A 22,214-nucleotide genomic window follows, 5' to 3' on the forward strand; every position below is an offset into this window, starting at 1 on the left:
AGCTGGCAACCATCAGAAGCTTGGAAAGGCAGGAAGGGTTCTTTCCTACAGCCTTCAAAGGAAACATAACCCTACAAACAAAACTTCTATTGCTTTAAACTACCCAGTTTGCAGTACTTTCTTATGGCAGCCCTAGGAAACAAATACAGATACCGTAGTAGTGTATAAGCCATCCAGCAATTCCAAAAAGGAAGGTGCTGGCAAAAGTTTGACAGGCAGGGAAGCCATGTAAAAATCCAGAATAAGAATCTATATATGTTAATATCAAATTAAAGACAAATTGCTACTTACTTCATCATTTAAACGGTTCAGTGTCATCAGCTTGCCACAGGTGAATATTTGGTACTTCTGGGATTGACTATCATATCTGGAGCTCAGGGTTCGCCACTGTTTCTGGTAAGTTGGTAATTATGCAGTAGCAGCAATAACAAATACATTGGGAACATTAACTACAATTGCAGTCACCTAATTAAGTTTACAATGATCCATTGACAATCTACAAAACCCATCCACTTTTGGTAGATTATGGTGGTAATCAAATTATCATCCCCGCCTCTTTCAGGTCTTTGACGGTGCTATAATCCTTGTTATTTCCCCTAGACATATGGTATTATTTTAGATTTATTATTTTGTTATGGTATTGTTTTTTATTTATTATTTCACTCCTCTTTTCTTCTTCCTGTACCCTGATCATGAATTTTGCTTGATTCAAATCTTGGCACCCAAAGTCCAAATCACCTTCTTCCCCTACGCCTCACCCCCTGCAATCAAAATGATGGTCTTCCCTCACCAATGTATTTCTGAAGGCCTTGGAAAAGGGAGTGTTTCCTGAGTTCTCTCATATTAAGAAGATGGGCCATTCCACCATTCTTATTTCCCCAAGTCTTCCATTATATTGTAATTTCTGGTATCTCGTCTTCACTTTGCATGGACTACCAAATGATCATAATTGTTAGTACCACCCCCAACTGTTCAAACTAACAGACTAAACCAAAATTTCCATTAGGCATACCTCCTTCAATCGGCCAAAGCCTACTACAATCATTTGTCCTGACCTAATACCTCAAGGATCCATTGTTATGCGTATTCACTGGATGTGCACATAAATTAGCAAAATCTTGAAGCTTTTCAATATGTTTTGTTTCTCCTCCCATGTTTGTCCTTGTAATCTGTCTGTTGAGGCATGGGGAAATCTGACTCTAGTTCCAAATCTAGAAGCAATGAGGGGTGGTTAGGGTGGGACCTGAGGAAAATCGGAGAAGAGACAGAGCAAGGTCACCTTCATAAAAAGTATCAGTCCCCCATGGCCAGTATGTCCCTCCCATCAGCCAACACAGGGAGATGACTTGCACACAAACACTGTACTGCAGTGGGGAAGACCCTACTTCCTCCCTGCTGGGAACATATTTACTAGTGGGTTGACTAGGTGCTACCTGATACTCATGTCTAAACAATACTTGGAAGTTCACTGTGTATCCAGAATAGGGAAAGATGGCTCCAACATGGAAAAAGATCCTACCAGGCCACAGGTCCACATCCAGCCTCCAGATCAGGGAAGTTTCTGGTCCCAGGGCTCTGACAGGGCAAGCCTCAGGAGGGGCAGCAGGTCACAACACAGCTGCTCTCTCAATACTTACTCTGTGACAGACCCTATTTTAGATATTGTAATGGGAAAGAAATGAAGCACCTAGTCAATACCCAATCAAAATGGAGGAGTGAGGTGCTGCAGGGCTCCACCTCCCCAAAGAAGCTTTGAACAACCAGCAGGAACTAATAGAAATATCTTTCTCAAAGCCAGCTTGGCACCAGCTCGGCACCAGCTCGGCACCAGCTCAGCACCAGCTTGGCACCAGTGGTCCCTTCCCCACCCCTCACTGGCTCAGTGCCAAGCTGACCTGTGCTCCGAGTGTGGATCCCTGGTCCTGGCTCCAGAGGGAGCAGAGCAACCCTCATGGACATTCTGGGAGCAGGTATGTTTGGCCCAATTGTCTGCTGGTGGCCTGAAGGACTCGTTGTCCCAGAACTTGCCCTGTATGTAGAAGACAGTACACAAAGCTCTTACAGAACACTGTGGGAGAGTAGTTAAGTTGTGCTGCCTGAGACAAGAGATTGCTGGGTGTAGGGCATAAAGTGCGGTGTCAGGTTCATGAGGAAACTGTTTCCTTGGGAAGAGGTAACATTCAGAGCATGCCCAAGACAAGGCACATGCAGAAAGGATCAGGTCAGCCCTTCCAATTTAGCTTTAAGCTATTCTCTAAATTCTTTGTATGGGTAAACCCTGAACGAGACCACTCAGACAGGGCTTTCTGCAAAGTCTTGGAAAGGTATTTTCTTTTTTCCCTTCATTTTTAAAATTAGTTAATTAATCTTTTCATTTTGTTAGCTCCTGGTGTCCAAGGAAAGCACTGTTGTAACACTAGCTGGATAAAGGCTTAAGAAAAGATACCTCAGTGTCTAAATTCCAGCAATAATACATTAAAATATCAAAATATCCAAGTTTCAACAAAAAGATTACAAAACATCTGAAGAAACGGGAAGCAATGGTCCAGGCAAACGAAAAAATAAAGCATTAGAAACCATCATCAAGAAGTCTCAGACTAGAACATATCAGACAGACTTTTAAAAATTAGTTCTAAGTATTCTCAAATAACTAAAGGAAAACATGGACAAGGAATATAAAGAAATTTGGAAAATGATAGATGAAGACAAAGAAAATGTCAATAAATAGAAATCATGAAAAGGAACCAAATAGAGTTTAAGACAATAGTAACAAAAATAAGTAAATCCCTAGAGGGGTTCTACAGAAAACAGGAGCTGGCAGAAGAAAGAATCAGTGAACTTGAAGATCAGAAATTGAAATTGTTCATTCTGTGGAGCAGAAAGAAGGAAGAATGTTGAAAAGAGAACAGAGCCTGAGGAACCTGTGGCACACCATTAAGCATATCAAAATAGCATTGTGGGAGTCCCAGGAGGAGAGGAAAGAGGGAAAAAGGCAGAAAGAATATTCAAAGAAATAATGGTTGACAACTGCCCAAAATAGTGAAAGACATGAATATACACATCCAATAAACTCAAGAAAGTCCAACCAAGATAAACCTAACAGACCCATGCAATGTGTGCCAGTTTGAAGCAATTATGTACCCCAGAAAAGCCATGTCCTTTAATCCTCGTTCAATATGTCTGGGTGGGATCTTTTTGTTTGTATGCTTCCATAGAAATGACCCACCCAATTGTGGGTGGTAGCTTTTGATTAGATGGTTTCAACAGAGATGTGTCTCTATCCACTCAAAGTGGGGGTGCTTACCGGAGCCCTTTAGGAGGGAACCATTTTGGAAAAAGTTTTTAGAACCATCAGAGCCCACACAGCCAGAGATCTTTGGAAATGCATAAGGAAAACACCCCCAGAAAATCTTTAGGAAATGAGAAGAGAAAGCTAGCAGACATTGCCATGTGCCTTTCCAGCTGACAGAGGTGTTCTGGATCCACCAGCCTCTCTTGAATCAAGGTATCTTTTCCTGGATGCCTTAGTTTGGACATTTTCATGGTCTTATAACAGTAAACTTCAACTTAGTAAATTTCCCTTTTTAAAAGCCATTCCATTTCAGGTATATTGCATTCCAGCAGCTTTTATAGACAAACACCGTGACATATGATAATCAAATTGTCAGATGCCACAGATGAAGGGAGCTTCTGAAAACAACAAGAGAGAAGCAACATGCTATATCCAACAAAGCTGTCTTTCAAAAATGAGGCAGAGATTGAGATACTCCCAGATAAACAAAAGCTTAGAGATATCACCACTGCTAGACTAGCCCTATAAGAAGTGTTAAGAGAGTTCTGCAGGCTGAAAGGAAAGGACAGTAGACAAAAGATTGAAGCCACATGAAGGAATAAAGCTCTCCAGTAAGAGTAACAACATGGATAAACATAAATGCCAGTACAATTATATTTTTGGTTTGTAACTCTACTTTTTCTTCCCCATATGAACTAAAAGGTAAATGCATGAAATACAGTGAGAAATCAATTGTTTGGAACTTATAATGTATAAACAGTTATGAAAAGAACTAAATAAAGACAGGCAGTTGGAGGGGTATAGGAACATAATTTGATTATACTATGAAGTTAAGTTGGTATGACAGCAAAAAATGTTACAGATTTAGGATGCTAAATATAAGCCCCACGGTAACTAGAAAGAAAATATTGGAGAATATGCAAGCTCACTAAGACAGAAATTACAGTATAAGTTGACAGGGAGAGCAGGTCGTTAATGCGACATGGGTGTAGGGTTTCTGTTTGTGGTGATGGGAAAGTTTTAGTAATGGAGGGTGGTGATGGCACCACAATATTATGAATGTGATTAATCCCATGAATGGCATGATGAGGAGTCATTGAGATGGAAAATTTTATTTTGTATATATGTTCTCATAATTAAAAAAAAGAGCTACTAAAGAGATAATGGCAATTAGAGGCAATACAGGTACTAGATGGGATCTAACAAGGGAGGAAAGAAGAATCAAAAGTACATTATTGAGGATGGGCAATGGTGGCGCAGTGGCAGCATTCTCGCCTGTCATGCTGGATACCCAGGTTCGATTCCCAGTGCCTGCCCATGCAAAAAAAAAAAAAAAAAAAGTTATTGAGACATATGGAAAAACTGGAACATAAGACTGTAAGCTTTATAACAATGTTAAATTTCTTGAACTTGATAACTGCACTTAAAGGTGGGTACATAAGTGAATATCAATATCCTTTTTCTTATGAAAATGTGCATGGCAATGTTAAGCATTCAAGGAGCATGATGTGTACAATCTACATTTAAGCGTTCAGAAAATGGGTGAATGGATGGATGGATGGATAGATAGATAAATAGATATAGACAGGTAGAATGATGGATAGATAACTTGAATAATCATGGTAAATGTGTCAAAATGTTGGAATCAGTGAATCTGGGTATCTGGGGGGCATAGGGGTATATTGGAGTTCTCTGTATGGGGGTTGCATTATTTTTGTAGTTGTTTCGTAATTTTGAATTTATTTCAAAAAAAAAAGAAGGGGAATAGGAGTGCTGTGAATGGGGGTGAGAGAGTGTTTCAATCAGAGTGGTCAAGAACTCTTCCCTGAGATGGCATTTGAATGAAAACCTGAAAGGTGAGGGGGTGAGCCATGTAGTCATCTGGGGAAGAGCTTTTTAGGCAGAGGCCTGTGGCATAATTGAGGAATAAGAAGTAGCAACATGTAGTTGAAGCCTAATGAGTGAAGGGGACAGGAGGATACAGAATCAGAGAGGTGACAGCCTGCCCAATCATATAGGGCTTTGTGGATCACTGCAAGAGAATTTGACTTTTATGTTGAAGAAATAGGAAGCCATTAAGCTGAGGTAGTCACCCAAGATGACTGATTTTTAAAGTGTCACTTTGGCTGCTAAGAGAAAATAGTTTATAAGGGGCAAAGGTAGAAGCAGAGGGCTCCAAAAGGACTCAGGTTTAGTAATCCAGCTGATTGATACCAGCAGATGATGGCACCACAAGTTCACCTTCAACAGACAGCATTCAGAAAGGGTGCAGGGAGTTTGCCTGGCATGATCCTGAGCTGCCTGAAGCCATTCACATGCTGTAGCACCAAACGCCCTCAGTTTAGGCAAATGTGACAGCCTACCTGCGCATCTGTGCTTTGGTGACAACAAAGTGAAGATGGAGATGTGTAGGTTATGGGAAATCAAGCATTTGGTTGAACTTTTGGACCACAGAGTTTGGAAGATTGGAAGAATGCTTGTGGTGCTCTCCAAAACCTGGTTTTTGGCAAGTCTGCAGATGAAAATAAAACAGTAATGAAGAATGTTGGTGGGATACCTACCTTGTTGTAGTTGCTGAAAAATCTATTGATGCAGAAGTAAGGGAGATTGTTACAGGAGTTCTTTGGAATTTATCCTCATGTTGTGCCATAAAGATGGCAATCATTCGAGATGCTCTCTCAAATTTAACAAATGCTGTGAAGTTCCACAGTCTGGATGGAATGACTCTTTTGATGATGATCATAAAATTAAATTTCACACAGCAGGTTGCTTTGGGAACCTCAGCTCTGCAGGGGAGGAGGTACAGAAGCAAATGCAGTCCTGTGAGGGTCTGGTGGACTCACTGCTGTACGTGATCCACACATGCATGAACACATCCAGTTACAACAGCAAGTCAGTGGAGAACTGTGTGGGCACTCTGAGGAACCTGCCCTATTGGCTGGAACTGGAGGTCCCCCAGTGTTACCTCCAAACACTCTGTCCTGCAGAGTTTCAGTGGAGCCACCTGAAAAGAAAGAAGGAAAAGAATTGAGCTTCTTGAGAGGCAAAAAACTGCTTATTGAAGTAACCCAGTTGATGATATATTTCTGCTACAGTGATTGTTTTTCAAAACAAGGCTGAAGTCATACATTCCAGAAAAGTACATGTGCACATATTTGATCATTTACGGGACTTGTTTTTACTCAAAGTTGTTTATCAAGAACCAGCCAAAAGGAACATAATGTAAGGGAGGAGAACACATTGTGAGAGGGAAAAACAGAACGCTTAGCAATCCCACAAGGCTGTTTTCAGCCATGTCATGAGGTTTTCTGTCATTCTACGGGATCTCAGCTGCTAGTGCTCTGCCATACCCCAGGCCCAGCTGCTGGGGTGAAAAAAACTGGATGACATACTAGGAAAAGAGTCTCCCAGCAAAGAATCTGAGACAAGCAGCTGGGGAAAGAAGAAGAAAAAGAAAAAGCGAACACCACAAGAGGATCAATGGGATGGAGTTGGCCATATCCCAGAGCTGTCGAAGTCCCCAAAAGGGGATGCTGTGGCATCCATCAGTGGTAAAACAATATCTGACTCTAACAGAAAGTTCGAAAAGCTCTGCCTGATCTCTCCAGAACCTCTCTGCCTGCAATTGGAAGTTTGCAGCATACATCCAGGTGGGCATTGGTAAACGTAAAGGGCTCCCCTTCCTTGTAGAACTTTTGAGAATGGATAATGATAGAGTCGTTTCTTCAACGGCAACTGCCTTGAGGATTACAGCACTAGATGTTCCCAAGGAGGAGCTCACAGGCAAATGTGCCATGTGAGACCAGGTCAACTGGCTGCCCCGTGGCAACAGCCCGAGCATACTGTCTGAAGACACCTTAGTAGCCATCTGCTATGCTCTGCACAGGGTCACCAGCAAAAACATGGAGAATGCCAAGGCCCTGGCCAACAGGGGAGGGATAGAAAAGTTGGTAAATATAATCAAGGTCAGAGGAGACAGATCATCTCTGAAAGTGGTGAAGGTAGAAACCCAGTTCTTGAATACATTATGACAATATTGGGACCTCTGGAGCATTTATAAAAAGGATGGGTAGAATCAAAATCAGAATAATCATTTTATTACACCTGTGTCGACAGTAGAGTGAGACCAATTCAAATCACATCCTTCCTTGTCTACCACCAACCAACGGATGTCACCCATTATTTGGTCAGTCGGCAGCACCTCTTCTTCACCAGCACTGTTAGGAATCAGAGAGCCTCACATTGAATACTACAGGACCCAACCACCTGTGCAGTATTATAAGTAGCCAAGGGGGTGCCACACGTAGCGGCCTCTACCCTGGCTCCAGCAAACCTTCACCAATTTACATCAGTTCCTATTCCTAACCAGCAAGAGAACAAAATAAATGGCTACAGCATCAACAGCTTGTTATAGTCAAGATGACACCAACAGAAAGAACCTTGATGCATGCAGATTGCATTTGCTGTCTCCTCATAGCTATGAAGATCCTTATTTTGATGACCAAGTTCACACAAGAAAATTAAGTTTAGCTTTCACAGAAGATGCCACAGGAAAGGGCTGCAGGAAAAGGCTGCAGGACAGCTCAAACTGGTCTTGCAGGCAGGGAAGGGGAGTGCCTCTGACTTAAGCCCTGAATTGGTGCCAAATAGGTAGAAACAGGTTTAAATAAGTAGTATCCGGGGTCATTGAAATGTTAAGCGTAATCAAAAGCTTACGCTTCCACCAGAAACTTGAATTAGTTAGGCTACCTGCATAGGCTGTAACCTCTGGAGTATCCAATCAGTGGAGAAACAAGGGAGGGCCCTGCAGGTTAGGCTTAGGAGATATATATTGCTGCTTTCAGTCGCCCCACCATTTTTCGGCTAAGAACCCACTCTTGCAAGATTGTAAATAAATTCTTTTCTTCCCTACAATCAAGGGAGTGTTTATTCTCTTTCAGGTTTGGCGGTCTTTCTTTCTTCTTTTTTTTCTTTTTTGTAAATAACTTTTCCACTGTATAATATAACACACACAAAAAGCAAAGAAAAAAAAAGCAATAGTTGTCAAAGCATCCCCAGCAAGCAGCCACAGGACAGATCCCAGAGCCTGCCACAGGCCACCACATGATACTCCCAGACCTCCCCATCCAGCCGCCCCCAGAATACAGGAGGCCAGAAGGCACAAACACCTTCCTATCACCACAATCGACCTTCTTCCCTCCTCTTCTGTGAAAAACAGCATATACACAAAAAAGTAACAAATTTCAAACCCCACACCACAACCAGCTGCAGAACACACTTCAGAGTTTGGCATGGGCCACAACTCCACAATTCCAGGTCTCTACCTCCAGCCACTCCAGGATAGTGGAGACCAAAAGAGACATTAATCCAATGATTCAGCAATCATATTCACCTGCCAAATCCTATCCTCTCCGTACAACTCCACCGCCACCCTTGATCCCTCCATCCCCCCCTCCAGGGGCACCCGGGCCACAGCCACTCCAATCCCCCCATGCCGGAAGGGTCCACCACCAATATGGGGCAGGGAGATGAACCATCTGATGCCCTGGAGAGGCTGGGTCCTCCAGGCTCCAGGGCCCACCCAGTCCAGGGGCCCACCCAGAGGCTGCAGGCCCCCAGACAAACACAAAGTGTATGGAATGCCTGCAGAATCCCATACATTGTCCCAGGTGTTTTGTAGGACTGGCTGGAATGGCCCCAGCTGGGGCTTGGTGAGTCATGACAGGCAGCAATGTCCAACTGAAGCTTGTGTAAGAGCAACCTCCAGAGCAGCCCCTTAACTCCATTTGAACTCTCTCTGCCACTGACATTTTATTAGTTACATTTCTTTTCACCATTTTGGTCAGGATGGAACTGTTGATCCCATGGTGCCAGGGCCAGACCCATCCCCAAGAGCCATCCCCCATGCCGCCAGGGAGACTACCACCCCTGGATGCCATGCCCCATGCAGTGAGGAGGGCAATGACCCCACTTGCAGAGCTGGGCTTAGTGAGATTAAGGTCACGTCTGAGCAACAACAGAGGTCCTCCAGAAGCAACTCTTAGGCATGCCTATAGGTAGGCTAAGCTTCTCCGTTACCTACACAAGTTTCACAAGAGTAAATCTCAAGATCAAGGGCATGGCCCACTGATCTGGGTGTCCCTAATGTTTGACACAGCATCAGGGGATCTCCTATGGCAAAGTTCAATACTTCAATATTTTTTCTCCCATCCCCCAAGGGACCCCACCAACACTTCTTGATTATCCACTCAACATCCTCTAGGATGCATCCAGGCATCACATTAATCTATACAGGATTAAAGGACCTCCCTCCTACGCTGGGCTCCCTGTATTTCAACTGTTCAAATGAGTCATACAGATAGGATGAGCCAGACCATGTGCTACAGAAAATTTCAATTCCAGACTTAACAATCCTTTGGTCTCAAAGAGCACATGTGGTTCCAAAATATAGACAATGCCTTCCTTACCCCTGTACCCCAAACCACTTCAACACTAACCTGATCAGCCTCACCCCCGTCAGATATATATGTATATATCAGCCTCTCAAAATCCACAAACAATAATTACCACTCAGGACTTAATGTGCCTGCTATAAAAGCTCACAACCCAGGCCCCTCCCTTCCTACAAACATCCTCCAAAGGAGAAGGTATGGTGTTCTTTCTAACAATTTGGGGGCTCATCTGGTATCTGAGGCTTCAGAGGAGGACCTCCAGGAAGGACGAAGGGAAGGCATGCCCCACTGATTGAGCAGTCTAGAGGAGGACCTCCAGGGAGGACGAAGGGAAGGCATGCCCCACTGATTGAGCAGTCTCATTCTCTGCAGTTGGGGGCCCAATGCAGGCAGCCAGAGGACCTGAGATCTGATGCTTGGATCCACCGATTTTGAAGGAGAAAGGGGGAAGGGAAAATCTGCCACACAGTGACTGGGAAACTCTGTGCATGGACCAAGGTAAGAAAAAGTCTATTAAGTATTGTCTTGGTGGTTGGGATGAATTCTGATGAGCCTGGTGGTGAATAAGCAAGTACAGAGTCCCAATCCATGGTTCTCTTTGCCCATGAGGGAAAGGGCCAGAAGAGTAGGACTAAGCAAAAGGGTGCTTGACAGAGTAACTCAGGCAAAGACTCAGAATGGGTAGAGGCAGTTAGCCGGCCAGGGAAAAAGGAAAGGGGTACCTATAGAATCCCCTGGGAACATTTCTCTGGATGGTCCATAACATCCATATTGGACTGTTAATAATCAGACCAAGGGAAAGGAAAATGTACATTTGGACAAAAGAAAGCATTGTGCCACTTGATGAATTCTGGTCAAAATACAGAGAAGATGAGGATTGGCTTTGTACCAACCTCATGCTTTCAAGAAGACAGGGCACAAATAAGAGATCTTCAAGGCCTCAGTATACAGGGGATAAAATTGGCTGAACTTAAATAAAGCCTTTGTGGTAGCTCAGGAAAAGACAGCTTAAACTATCCAGTATTTTTTAGTCCTTAAAAGGGACTTGAAGAAGCTACCCAGAGTTACTGATAATCTGGTGATTTTCTAGATTTGTCTCTTTAGTTCAATAGAACTATTTCAAAGAGGTATGTCACCACTTAATGCAGAGTTTGGGCATCTCTATAACAAATCCCTTTGCCAAATACAGGAGTTGCCAGCTTGCTACTAGTAAAAGGGAAGCAGGGCGGGCCGCGGTGGCTCAGCGGGCAAAGTGCTTGCCTGCTATGCCGGAGGACCTCGGTTCGATTCCCGGCCCCAGCCCATGTAACAAAAACGGAGAAACAGAATACAATAAAACAAGAAAATGTTTAAAAATGTTTCCCTTTCTTCCTTCCTTCCTTCCTTCTCTCTGTCTTTCCTTTAAAAAAAAAAAAAAAAAAGGGAAGCAAATGGTTGAATAAAACTATCTTGATGTGGGAACATTTTCCTATGGGAGTTCAGTCTTGATGAAAGTGTCAGTGCAGGATTTGGACTCCTAGAAGAGTTATGGTGTCTTCTGATAGAACATGCCAACTACTTATGAGCAATAATGTTGGCATTATTTGAGGTGGCAGAAAAGATGCCTGCTTGCTGATCTATTTGGGCAAGTTACTGAGCCAAGGAGAAGTTGGATGATTAAAGAGACACAAGGAATTCTTGGTTAAATTAAAGATGCATCTTTTCCAGCAAAATCTTGTTGGGTATTACATTTTTTGTTTGTTTGTTTGTTTGTTTGTTTGAGGAATGGACTTAAACAAAACTCCCTCTGCTTACCTGCAAAAGTTGAGAGACCAGGTGAGGAAATATTCAGAGATGGACCCTGATAGTCCTGTGACCCAAGGATGTAAAGGGGTCTTGGGCTGACCTTCAGAAAAAGATCCAGAAAATAGACAGATAGAGGGATAAATCACTAGGAGAGTTATTGAGAGAGTCTCAAAGTGTATTTTAGTTGTGATGTTTTGCTGTATTCAATTTTACTGGTGATGGCGGCCCTTGAGACCCAATTGGGCTCCTTTCTTTGCATCCACATTTTATTTTAGATGCAGAATCGCCTGTTCCTTCTTTGGCCCAGGCATGGGCTTTCATTTGTTATTTGTCTGCTCTGAGGTGTTCTATGAGAGGGAGTAGGGAGCAAGTGAGAGAGGGTGTGTCTGGAACTGCTCAGTGTCAGGGCTGACACGCTAGAGCTCTCAGCTTCTAATCTACTTTGGAGAAGCAGTGTAGGTGTCTCCTAGGTGCCAATTACCAGAAGTCTTGCTTACTCAAGAGTGAAGCAGAAAAGAGGAGCTGAGAACAGGCCCTGTTTGCAGTAGTCACGAGGTACATACCAGCCCTGTCAGCTCTGTAACCATTAGCTGCATGCTGGTCACTACTGCATGGAGGGACCCGTGGTCTTTTCTGAGCCCAGGAAGGCAAGCAAACCAGAGACACATGGCAGACCAGGGTAGGGGAGTGGGGAGGGGTGGCACCGAGACACCAGGGCTGAAACCATGGGCTCTGCGTCAGCCCAGCTCCCTCTGCTAAGCCCCAAATCCCTTGGTCATACGTGGCCCACCCCTAGGCTCTCAGGATGGCTCAGTTGCTGGCCTCTCTGGGGGTGGGAAGCAGTGCCAGGGATGGGCCCGCAGGGACAGGCCAAGGAGAGCTTCACTGAGGAGCCAGCATACACACTGCCTGGATGTTTCCCAGGCTGCCCGCCAAGTGCAGAAACTAAATCACTTAGCTGAACAGCTTCCCCTGCCATGCCATTGGTTATAATGGGTTGTGAGAAGGAAAGAGAAAAGCAGAAGCAACAAGCTAAAGTCATGTTGAAAACAGTCAACCACATGGTCAAGAAGGGATTAAAAATAAAGCAGGGAGGAGACAGACAGAGGCAAGATAGAAAAACAGTCTAGGTCGAAGGGAATAAAGGAGTGAGGAGGGTACAGGACTCAGCAGGGTGTAATCACTGTGGGAAACCTGGTCATTTCAAAAAGGGAATGCCCGAGTTTAAAGAAAGAAGGTTGGGTGATACCCCTAATGAATTTTGAGGATTAGGGAGGTCAGAGCCTCCTCATCTCAAGAACCCACCAGGAGACTTTGGCAAACTTAAAGGTGGGCCCATATCAGGAAGAAATTGCATTTTTTATGGGGCGGGTGCATGGTCTGGCAATCGAACCCAGGTCTCCTGCATTGAAGATGAGCATTCTACCACTGAACCACCCATGCACCCTGGAAATTAACTTTTTGATGGATACTGGGGCAGCTCCATCTTCTGCGACCCATATCCCAAAGGGAATCGAATTCTCAGTAGCTCCCCCACAGTTTAGGGGTAAAAGGGGAGAGATTTAAAGTCCCCATTTTCAAACCAACTAATATCTATTGGGAAGATAACCAAATTATAAATCCCCTGCTGTGCATTCCAGAAGCTTAGAGTAAATTGTTGGGAATGGACACATTGGAGGAAAAAATGGGGCAGAACTATGGAGGCTGGGGTCTGAAATCAGAAGACCTTGGGCCAGGAGAGTGGACCCACCCAAGCACTTGGAGAGGGTAAGTTTGCCCCAAAGGCAGAGGATGGGCCTTCCACGTCATGGTGGAGGAGTGGTACCACCCCAGGCCTTGGAGAGGGTTGAGGACTGTCCTTGAGGATTCTGGAGAGCCTGGCTGCCACCACATGGGGAGACTGAGCATTTGCCCCAGAGATGGCAGAGAGCCCAGATGTGGCCCTAATGTTTAGAGAGGGTGGACCCGAGAGGGGTGTGCTCTTCCCAGTGTTCCCCAAGGTTGCATTTGGAGAGAGGTGGATTGCTGTGCAGACCCTTGGAAAGGGTGGGGCTGCGACTTTCTAAAACCCCAAAGATAAATGACTCTTAGACTTTAAAATTTAATGGAGTTTGCCCTGTAGGTTCCTTCCAATTTCTCCTTATGGAAACAAAAATATGTATACTATGACTGTCCCTCCTTTGTATGTTAGCAGCAAATAACTTATTCTGAATTTTACAAGTCCAGAGTCAGAGGAGAATTTTGCCTTAGGACAGACCATGCCAGTAGCTAACTTTACAAAGGACCTCTTCCTTAAGAATTATGTACTGGTTTTGTCCTCTAGTCTCTCATCCCGCAGGCACCTCGGCTTGCTGGCCCAGACCCCACCTCCTAAATTTGCTGCCCTTCAACACCAACCCAGCAGTTGGGTCCTCATCAAATCATGGAAAGACTCCAACCTCCAACTGGCCTGGGAAGGACATTGACAATTAAAATGACCATCCAGATGGCAAAGAAAGGCTGGACCCAGTACAACCAAGTAAAAGCATCAATACCTGAGCTGGATGGTAAGTACCCAACAATACAGTCCAATCTCTGGGAAATAATGGCAACTTCAAACCCTTTAAAATCATATTAAAGAGACAATAGTTGGGAGGGTAAAATGGGTTTTTGGATTTGGAGTTTGGATTCTGTACTTTAATCTAACATAGTTAATAGTGACCCTGGCCAAAGAAAAGTCTTACCCAAGGAAGACAGATAAGGGATCTGAAGCCCAATTTAAAAATGAGAATAATTATGCTTGTCATAATGTTACAAATAGGGGATGCAACAAACCCCATCAAATCGGTAGTAAATTGGCAGGTTTAAAGTCCCAAACTGTACAGTTTGGTGGAAGGCAAACTCAGCAAACTCACCAAGAAGGAGGTAGGGCAAAAGAGTTTAGGCAAAGTCTTTATTTCAGGGAAAAACAGAACCATCCAGGCAGCATTTCAAGAGAAAGAGAAAAAAGGCTGCCCCAAAGTAGTGGCGGGGGGTGGGGAGGAGTGCAGGGGGGATAAGTTTTTGTTTTTAAGGCTTAGAGTTAGAGTTGGGGGCAAAGGTTAGGCAGGTCCCTATTGGCTAGTTTTCAGAAGTAGGAGGAAGTTTGGAATGGCAGCTTTCCATTGGTAAAGTTTAAAATTTAAACACTACCTTAGGCACTCAGGGTTATAAATGCTGGAGGGAGTAGAGTAAATAAGGGGAGTTTACACAAGAATGAATTTTCTGGAGAATGGAAGCTGAGCAATGGGAAGTTATTGCAAGAGGACAACTAATAAAGGGTGAAAGAGACACCGGGCCGGGGCATTTGGGATAAGAGAGGCTTTCTGAAATATTTGCCTGGGGTAGGTTACATCAGGGGGAAGGGGTCCTATCCTCTAGGTCTAACATTTGATGCCTGGCAAATAATAGACTTTGGAAACTTAACAAATCAATGGCAATAGAGTGGGAAAAACAAGTACTTGTGTCCAGAACCAGTAGTGGAGGGGTTACAGTCGAGCCTCTCCTTGCCCCTCATGGGATGATGTATGATGGACTCCCTAGCTTCAAGGATGGACCCTGGGCATAGGCACAAACCTAAAGGCAGTGTAGCCTGGTGGTGATAACCATCAAGAAAGCAGACAAATATCCAGCAGTGGGTGGCAGCAGAGATGCAGTAGTAGTTGACAGAATATGTGGGATGGGGCAGACCTCACTGGGAAAGACCTTCTAGGAAGCTTCAGGATCTCCAACACCAATAACACCCTTTCCAGTTAACTCTTCAATAGCACCTAAGAACATTCAGCTAGAGGTTAGCTCTCTAATACAAAATGATCCCAAAGTTGTCAGGGTGGACAGAACAGAAAATTTGGAGCAAACCATAGGGATAGAGATAGTGTACGAAGATACAAATGCCTTGGCGGGATGGATCAAATATACAGTCCAAAGTCTAAACAAAAGCAACTATTATGCTCATGCAACAGGCCAACCCCCACTGCTCTTGTCATGCCCTTTCCGATGGGTATGGAGAAACACAAAAAGGAGCTCAAATGTATGTGTACCGGTTTGAAAGAATGTATGTACCCTAGAAAAGCCATGTTTTAATCCTAATCCCATTTTATAAATCCAGCCATTTCTTCTAACCCCTATTGTATGTTTGAATCTGTAATTAGATCATCTCCCTGGAGATATGACTCAATCAAGAGTGGTTGTTAAGCTGGATTAGGTGGAGACATGTCTCCACCCATTCAGGTGGGTCTTGATTGGTTTACTGGAGTCCTATAAAAGAGGAAACATTTTGGAGAATAGGAGATTCTGAGAGAGCAAAGCAGAATGACGTAGCCATGAGAAGCAGAGCCCACCAGCCAGAGATGTTTGGAGATAAAGAAGGAAAATGCCTCTGGGGAGCTTCACGAAACAGAAAGCCAGGAGAGAAAGCTAGCAGATGACATTGTGTTCACCATGTGCCCTTCCAGCTGAGAGAGAAACACTGAACATCATCAGCCTTCTTAAACCAAAGTATCTTCCCCTGGATGCCTTCGATTGGACATTTCTATAGACTTGTTTTAATTGGGACATTTTCTCGGCCTTAGAACTATAAACTAGTAACATATGAAATTCCCCGTTTTAAAAGCCATTCCATTTCTGGTGGTTGCATTCCAGCAGCTAGCAAACTAGAACAGTATGGTACTCCTTTTTCAGAATACTACTCCTGATGAAAATTGTAGTATATTGTCCTCTCTTTCACCTCCAGTCGGGGCAGAAAAGTCAAGGCCACACTGGCTTCTTGCCCCAGTCCAGAAAGCCAAGGTCCAGAAAACTATCTCTCTAAATGGGAAGAAGGGCTCCAGGACCGTGGGACCATGGTCTCGTGTACCCAAGTGTGGGATGTGACTGAGGACAGCACTGGCAACTTCTCTGGTTTAACCATACCCCAAGCAGACCTTTGGCAGTATTGTGGAAAGAGCATCCTCCAACCAGTATTACCTAAGAAGTGGAAAGGGACCTGTGCTCTGGTCCAATTGGCCATCCCATTCACCCTGGCATTTGAAAGGGAGAAGGAAGTTCTAACCCAAGGAAAAAGAAAGAAAAGAAGCTGACTTGCTTCCTTTAATGATAGGGATTGCCAAGGGAAATCCTGGATGAGTTAAGACCAAGAATCAAATAGCTGCAGGATTTGAGTCATCCTTATTCTGGTGGATTTCCATCAACAAAAATATGGAATGGATTAATCAGCAAAGTAATCAGCAAAGATTTAAGGGAGTAGCAGAATAGTAGGATGCTACTAGCTGAATGGCATGGGAAAATATCCCTAGACATGATATTAGCTGAAAAGAGAGGCATTTGTGTTATGGTCTGGGGTAGTTGTTGTACATTTATCCCCAATAATACAACCCCAGATGGAACTATCACCAAAGCTTTACAGGCTTAATGGCTTTATCTGAGGAATTGGTGGAAAATTCAGGCATTGAATTTAACCTCATAGGATGGTTAAAAAGCTTTTAAAGGGGTGGCACTGTCCATACTAATTTTTTTTAATGGTCATAGCTGGGGTACTCACAGCACTTGGGTGCTGCATTATCCCATGTGCCTGAGGGTTAATTCAGAGACTCATTGAGGCTGCCTTAACCAAGCAAATGCTTATTCAGTACAGGTAAAGCATTTTGTACTCCCTGTGGTAGTTAGGTTCAGTTGTCAACTCGGCCAGGTGAAGGTGCCTAGTTCTGTTGCTGTGGACATGAGCCAATGGTACGTGAACCTCATCTGTTGCTGATTTACATCTGCAGGCGGCTAAGAGGCATGCCTGCTGCAATGAATGATGTTTGATTTAATTGGCTGGTGCTTAAATGAGAGAGCTCAATGTAGCACAGTCCAAGCAGCTCAGCATACCTTACCTTAGTACTCACAGCTCAGCCCAGACCTTTGTGATGCAGAAAGGAATCACCCTAGGGAAATTTGTTGGAACCCAGAGTCCTGGAGAGAAGGCCAGCAGAGATCGTCCTGTGCCTTCCCACGTAAGAAAGAACCTCAGTTCAAAGTTAGCTGCCTTTCCTCTGAAGAAATATACATCAACTAAATAAATCCCCTTTTATTGAAAGCCAATCTGTCTCTAGTGTGTTGCATTCCAGCAGCTAGCAAACTAGAACATCCCTTAAAGAAGAAGATCCCTATGATGAAAAGTGTGAAAGACTCCTAGGCGTAGGAGATAAAATCAATGCTTTTGGTTGCTCAGCATGCCAGTCACCATTATTCAGCTAGGCACCCGTTCTTGCAAGATCATGAATAAATTCTTTTCTTCTCCACAATCAGGTGAGCATTTATTCTCTTTCAGGTATGGCATTCTTTCTAACATTTACTTTCCAGCTTCTACTGATTACTTAACAGAGTATGGATTGAAATCAACCACAAATTACGCAGACTTTTATTCCACTAAATGACGTTCTTATTGAGCAGAGCATTACTGGGGTCCCCAGACTCCTCTTAATTTGCTGCTTCTGCAAACATACAAACATATGTATCATAAACAGTACTGCACCAGTCAGGATTCAGTAGCAGGCAACACAAGCCGCTCTAGCTATTTTAAATAGAAAGATATGTAATATAGGCAATTAGGAGCCTACAAAATCATTGAGATGAATGGTGCAGTGAGCTCTAGGCTGAACCATTGAGGAGAATTGCTAGAAAACAACACGACTGTAATGGGAGCTGCTAATTCTGCCCCTGTCAGGAGGTCACCATGGGAATCAAGTTCAAAGACACACTGCCTGGTGGGGAACCAGGGTCAGAAAGTGGCCCCAAGGTCTTTATACGACAGGCTGAATGGGAATGCCATTTAGTAAGATGGGGTACAGGCCAAGAGGAAAGGGCTTGGGATGGTAGGAACGAAACAAGAGTTCTGCCTTTGTTATGATAGAATGGAGATGCCTATTAGACATTCAGGAGGAGATGTTGAAGAAGCAGCCAGATATGCAGGCCTGGAGCCTAGGGGAAAGTCAGAGTTGGAGATTTTACATTGGAGAGTTTTCACACTGTGCAAGTCATGCTGCAAGTTGCTTTCTTTATTAAATGTCTTTTAGCTCACTAACTTCTGAGAGGCTACCTTTGCTGTAGTCACATATTTACTTCTCTTTCGATCTATAAACCCAGGGAAATCTAGCTTCTAAGCCCAAAATTCCCCTGAAAGTGTTCCTAAGTCACCACTGTCACCCAAGTCCAAAATCAAAGGACTTTTTCCAGTCCTTTCTATCATATTTGACATTGTTGACTACTGAAGCGGGATAAAAATAAGACAACCATTAAGTCCCTGGTTTCCTATTCAGCTCTGAAAGAGCTAACTGACAACTGCAAGTCCCTTTTTTCTTATCTAGTTCCAAAGGAACTAATACAGAGCTGCAAACTTCTTTTGACAAAAATTTCCCTAAAGCCCAAAAGCCAATGAAACTTCCCCAAACCATAAAAGCCTATAAAATTCTGGGCCCAAGGCAAATTCTCAGCAAATGATAGGGAACATAGGGTCACTATTGCTAACTGTTTGCCTGAAGACAAATTTTTGGTATGTAACAACAAACCATGAATTCGCTAGCCTTCTCCTCCTAGGACAAATAATTCAAAGGTTATTATGGAAACTTGCTACCCACAAAACTTTCTTATAAAACAAGCTGGTCCACTCCATTCAGTGCATGTCCCTCCTTTGGACATGTTGGTGTTAACCTCTTTAACGTGTACTCTCGCTCTCTTTGATTAACTTCACTTTTTAATAAACTTTACTACTTATTCCTACTGGCCCTCTCATCTCTAAATTCTTTTCGTTTCGAGACTATTGAACCCGGATTGGGGCTCAGCTGGCACCATCGCCAGCAGGGCACCTGTTACACTACTTCTTGCTTTTTTAAGGGCGAATCTCAGAAAAGCACCAATAACTGCCCCAGGAACAGTCCTGGAACTGGTACGAAGCAAATGATTTGGAAATATATAGAAGATAAGCAAGGAACATTATGGATCACTAAGAACAAAGCAAGTCAAAGTAAACTCGTTTCTATTTTTGATTGGGTCGATGATCAGTAGATGGAAAAAATGTGGGTCAGGTACTCTGATTTCAGTAAAGTATTTGGCAATCTCTCCCAATGTTCTTATAGCTAAATGGGGGAGAATATGTTGGATAAATTCACACGTGACACATTCAGGAACAAAGTCTCTGTTACTTCTGTGCTGAGGCTTGCTGTTGACAAATTGGAACAGTAGTCCAGAAACAAGTTTTATTGACAGAGCTACATTACGAAGGCATGAAAGAATCCAACAGTCACCTCTGAAGGCACAGCTCAGAAATTCCTACCAGACAATGTTTTAGTATTTCCAGAATCACAAATGAACCAACAGTGTGTGTGGTAGTTAGATTCAGTTGTCAACTTATCCAGGTGAGCGTACCTAGTTTTATTGCTGCGGACATGAGCCAATGGTACCTGAACCTCACCTGTTGCTGATTTACATCTGCAATCCGCTAGGAGGCGTGCCTGCTGCAACGAATGACATTTGACTTAGTTGGCTGGTGCTCAAATGAAAGAGACATAACACAGCCCAAGCAGCTTGGCATACCTCATCTCAGCACTCGCAGCTCAGCCCAGGCCTTTGGAGATGCAGAAAGGAATCACCCCAGGGAAAGTTGTTGGAAACTAGAGGCCTAGAGAGAAGGCCAGCAGAGATTACCCTGTGCCCTCCCACGTAAGAAAGAACCTCAGATGAAAGTTAGCTGCCTTTCCTCTGAAGAACTAACAAAATAAATCCCCTTTTATTAAAAGCCAATCCATCTCTGGTGTGTTGCATTCTGGCAGGTAGCAAACTAGAATAGTGTGGAATCAATTATTAAACACAAAGCTTGTACATTGTTAGGAACCATTGGAAGTAAAATGTTAAAACAGGAAATAATAGTTCGAATTTATTTCTTCTGAGCCTCATTCCAGAAGAGACTTGTGTCAAAGGATTCTAGGTTGAAACACTATACCTGGATCATTTGGGGTTTTGTTTTGTGTTGTTTCATTAGAACAGTTGTTCTGTTTACAGAAAAATTAGAACAGTTGTAGGTTTACAGAAAAATCATGCAGAAAGTATAGTTTCCATATATGTACATCCTCCTTTACACACAATTTTCCCTATTAACATTATGCATTAATGTGGAAAGTTTGAAACAAATTAATTATTAACAATAGTCCATACTTTAGGGTTCACTGTATTGTTGCTACTTCAATGTTGTTGCTGCTGTTTTAATTTTTATTCTGGTAACATATACACAATCTCAAATTTCCCATTTAATAATTAGTTTTAATTCTAGAAACACGCTTTGTTTTGCCCAAGTGGTCAGGATAGTAAAGGAACTGTAAATATATGTAGCTTATCTTGATAAGAAAGTAGCAAAGCTATTAGTTTATTGGCTATGCCCACCAAAAAGAATACAAAAGGATCCAGATATTGAATGGAAAGGTTTTGGCAATACACACACACACACACACACACACACACACACACACACAGAACGTTTTGGTGACCTCTTGTTCTTCACACACACACACACACACACACACACACACACACACACACGCACACAGAACGTTTTGGTGACCTCTGGTTCTTTCTTGGGCCTGCCTAGGGCCTCTTCTTCAAGCAGCTACCTAAGGGAGAGCTTAAAGTTTTCATTCTAGGCGACGGAAGGAGTTTCGTCCCAAGTCAGGATTCTAAGTCAGCCAGGAGCCCTGGCGAGGGGACATGATGGAGGCGGAGCCGGGGAGGCTGCAGGGGGACTGGCTGTGGGCCGGGCGGGGCCGGGCAAGGGTCGGACAAGACCCGGGAGGGGACCGGGTCGGGCTGCGGCGGGGAGGCCCAGGCGCCGGCGGTTCCGGTCCCGCAGACCCTGCCTGTGCCGCCTTGGTCCCGGGCAGGGGCGCAGGCCCGCCATGGCGTTGCGCGCGGCCGTGTTCGACCTGGACGGGGTGCTGGCACTGCCCTCGGTCGCCGCCGCCTTCAGTCGCACGGAGGAGGCTCTGGCGCTGCCCAGGTAAGGGGGCCCGGAGCAGCTGCCCTAACTGGGGAGCCGGTTCCTGCGCGGGTGGGGGCGCCCTGCAGGGGGCAGGACCCGGGTCCAGGTGTTGCTTTTTGCTGTGTTCTGATTGCTTAAGGGCGAGAGCTGTGTGAAAGGTTAAAATAATTCTAATCACCCGGCCGGTCTTTAAAATACCACTGTATGTAAGTAAATCCATGGTCTTCCTAAATGCTCAGTAATTAAACCTTGCTGAAGACTCCAAAATTGCTCTTTATATTGAAACTTCCAAAAATTGAGAGAATTGCAGTCTAAGCCATCTGCTGCCCACAAAGTACAACGGGATGAAGAATTTGGCTATTGCGTGATGGTTTTTTTTTGCCCTTTAACCCAGTAATTCCACATAATGGAATGGATCTTAAAAATGTACTCTGAGATTTAGAACGGAAGAAAATTAATCCAGAGGTGTGCATTGCAGATTTATTATAATAGCAAACTATAGAAAAGCTCTAAAGTTTAATAATTGGGATATGACCAACTAGAAAGCATCCACGGGTAAGATTGATACTAAGGGTTGTGTCATCAGAAAATATTTGTGTTATAATAAGTCAGGGGGACCCCAACAAATGTGAAACCGTGATCTCAACTACAAGAAAAAAGC

The 22,214-nt window shown here is 43.9% G+C and overlaps 1 protein-coding gene and 1 pseudogene across 3 annotated transcripts in view; both read left to right on the forward strand.

The window, feature by feature from the left end:
• Positions 1 to 5,505: 5,505 nt before the first annotated feature.
• Positions 5,506 to 21,192, forward strand: LOC143675520 (plakophilin-4-like; annotated as a pseudogene).
• A 179-nt stretch (positions 21,193 to 21,371) lies between these two features.
• The window catches only part of EPHX2 (epoxide hydrolase 2), a 73,956-nt gene continuing 73,113 nt past the window's right edge, over positions 21,372 to 22,214 (forward strand). The window contains exon 1 of one of the 3 annotated variants that reach the window (XR_013172425.1): positions 21,372 to 21,571. Coding sequence is in view for 2 of the 3 variants with exons in the window: in XM_077152861.1 (XP_077008976.1) it covers positions 21,471 to 21,571 (101 nt within the window). In the remaining variant the exon portion in view is untranslated. The remainder of the gene's footprint in view (positions 21,572 to 22,214) is intronic. The other 2 variants (XM_077152861.1, XM_077152862.1) reach the window with 2 other exon arrangements.

This window comes from Tamandua tetradactyla, chromosome 3, assembly GCF_023851605.1.
Source record: "Tamandua tetradactyla isolate mTamTet1 chromosome 3, mTamTet1.pri, whole genome shotgun sequence".
Lineage (NCBI taxonomy): Eukaryota > Metazoa > Chordata > Mammalia > Pilosa > Myrmecophagidae > Tamandua > Tamandua tetradactyla.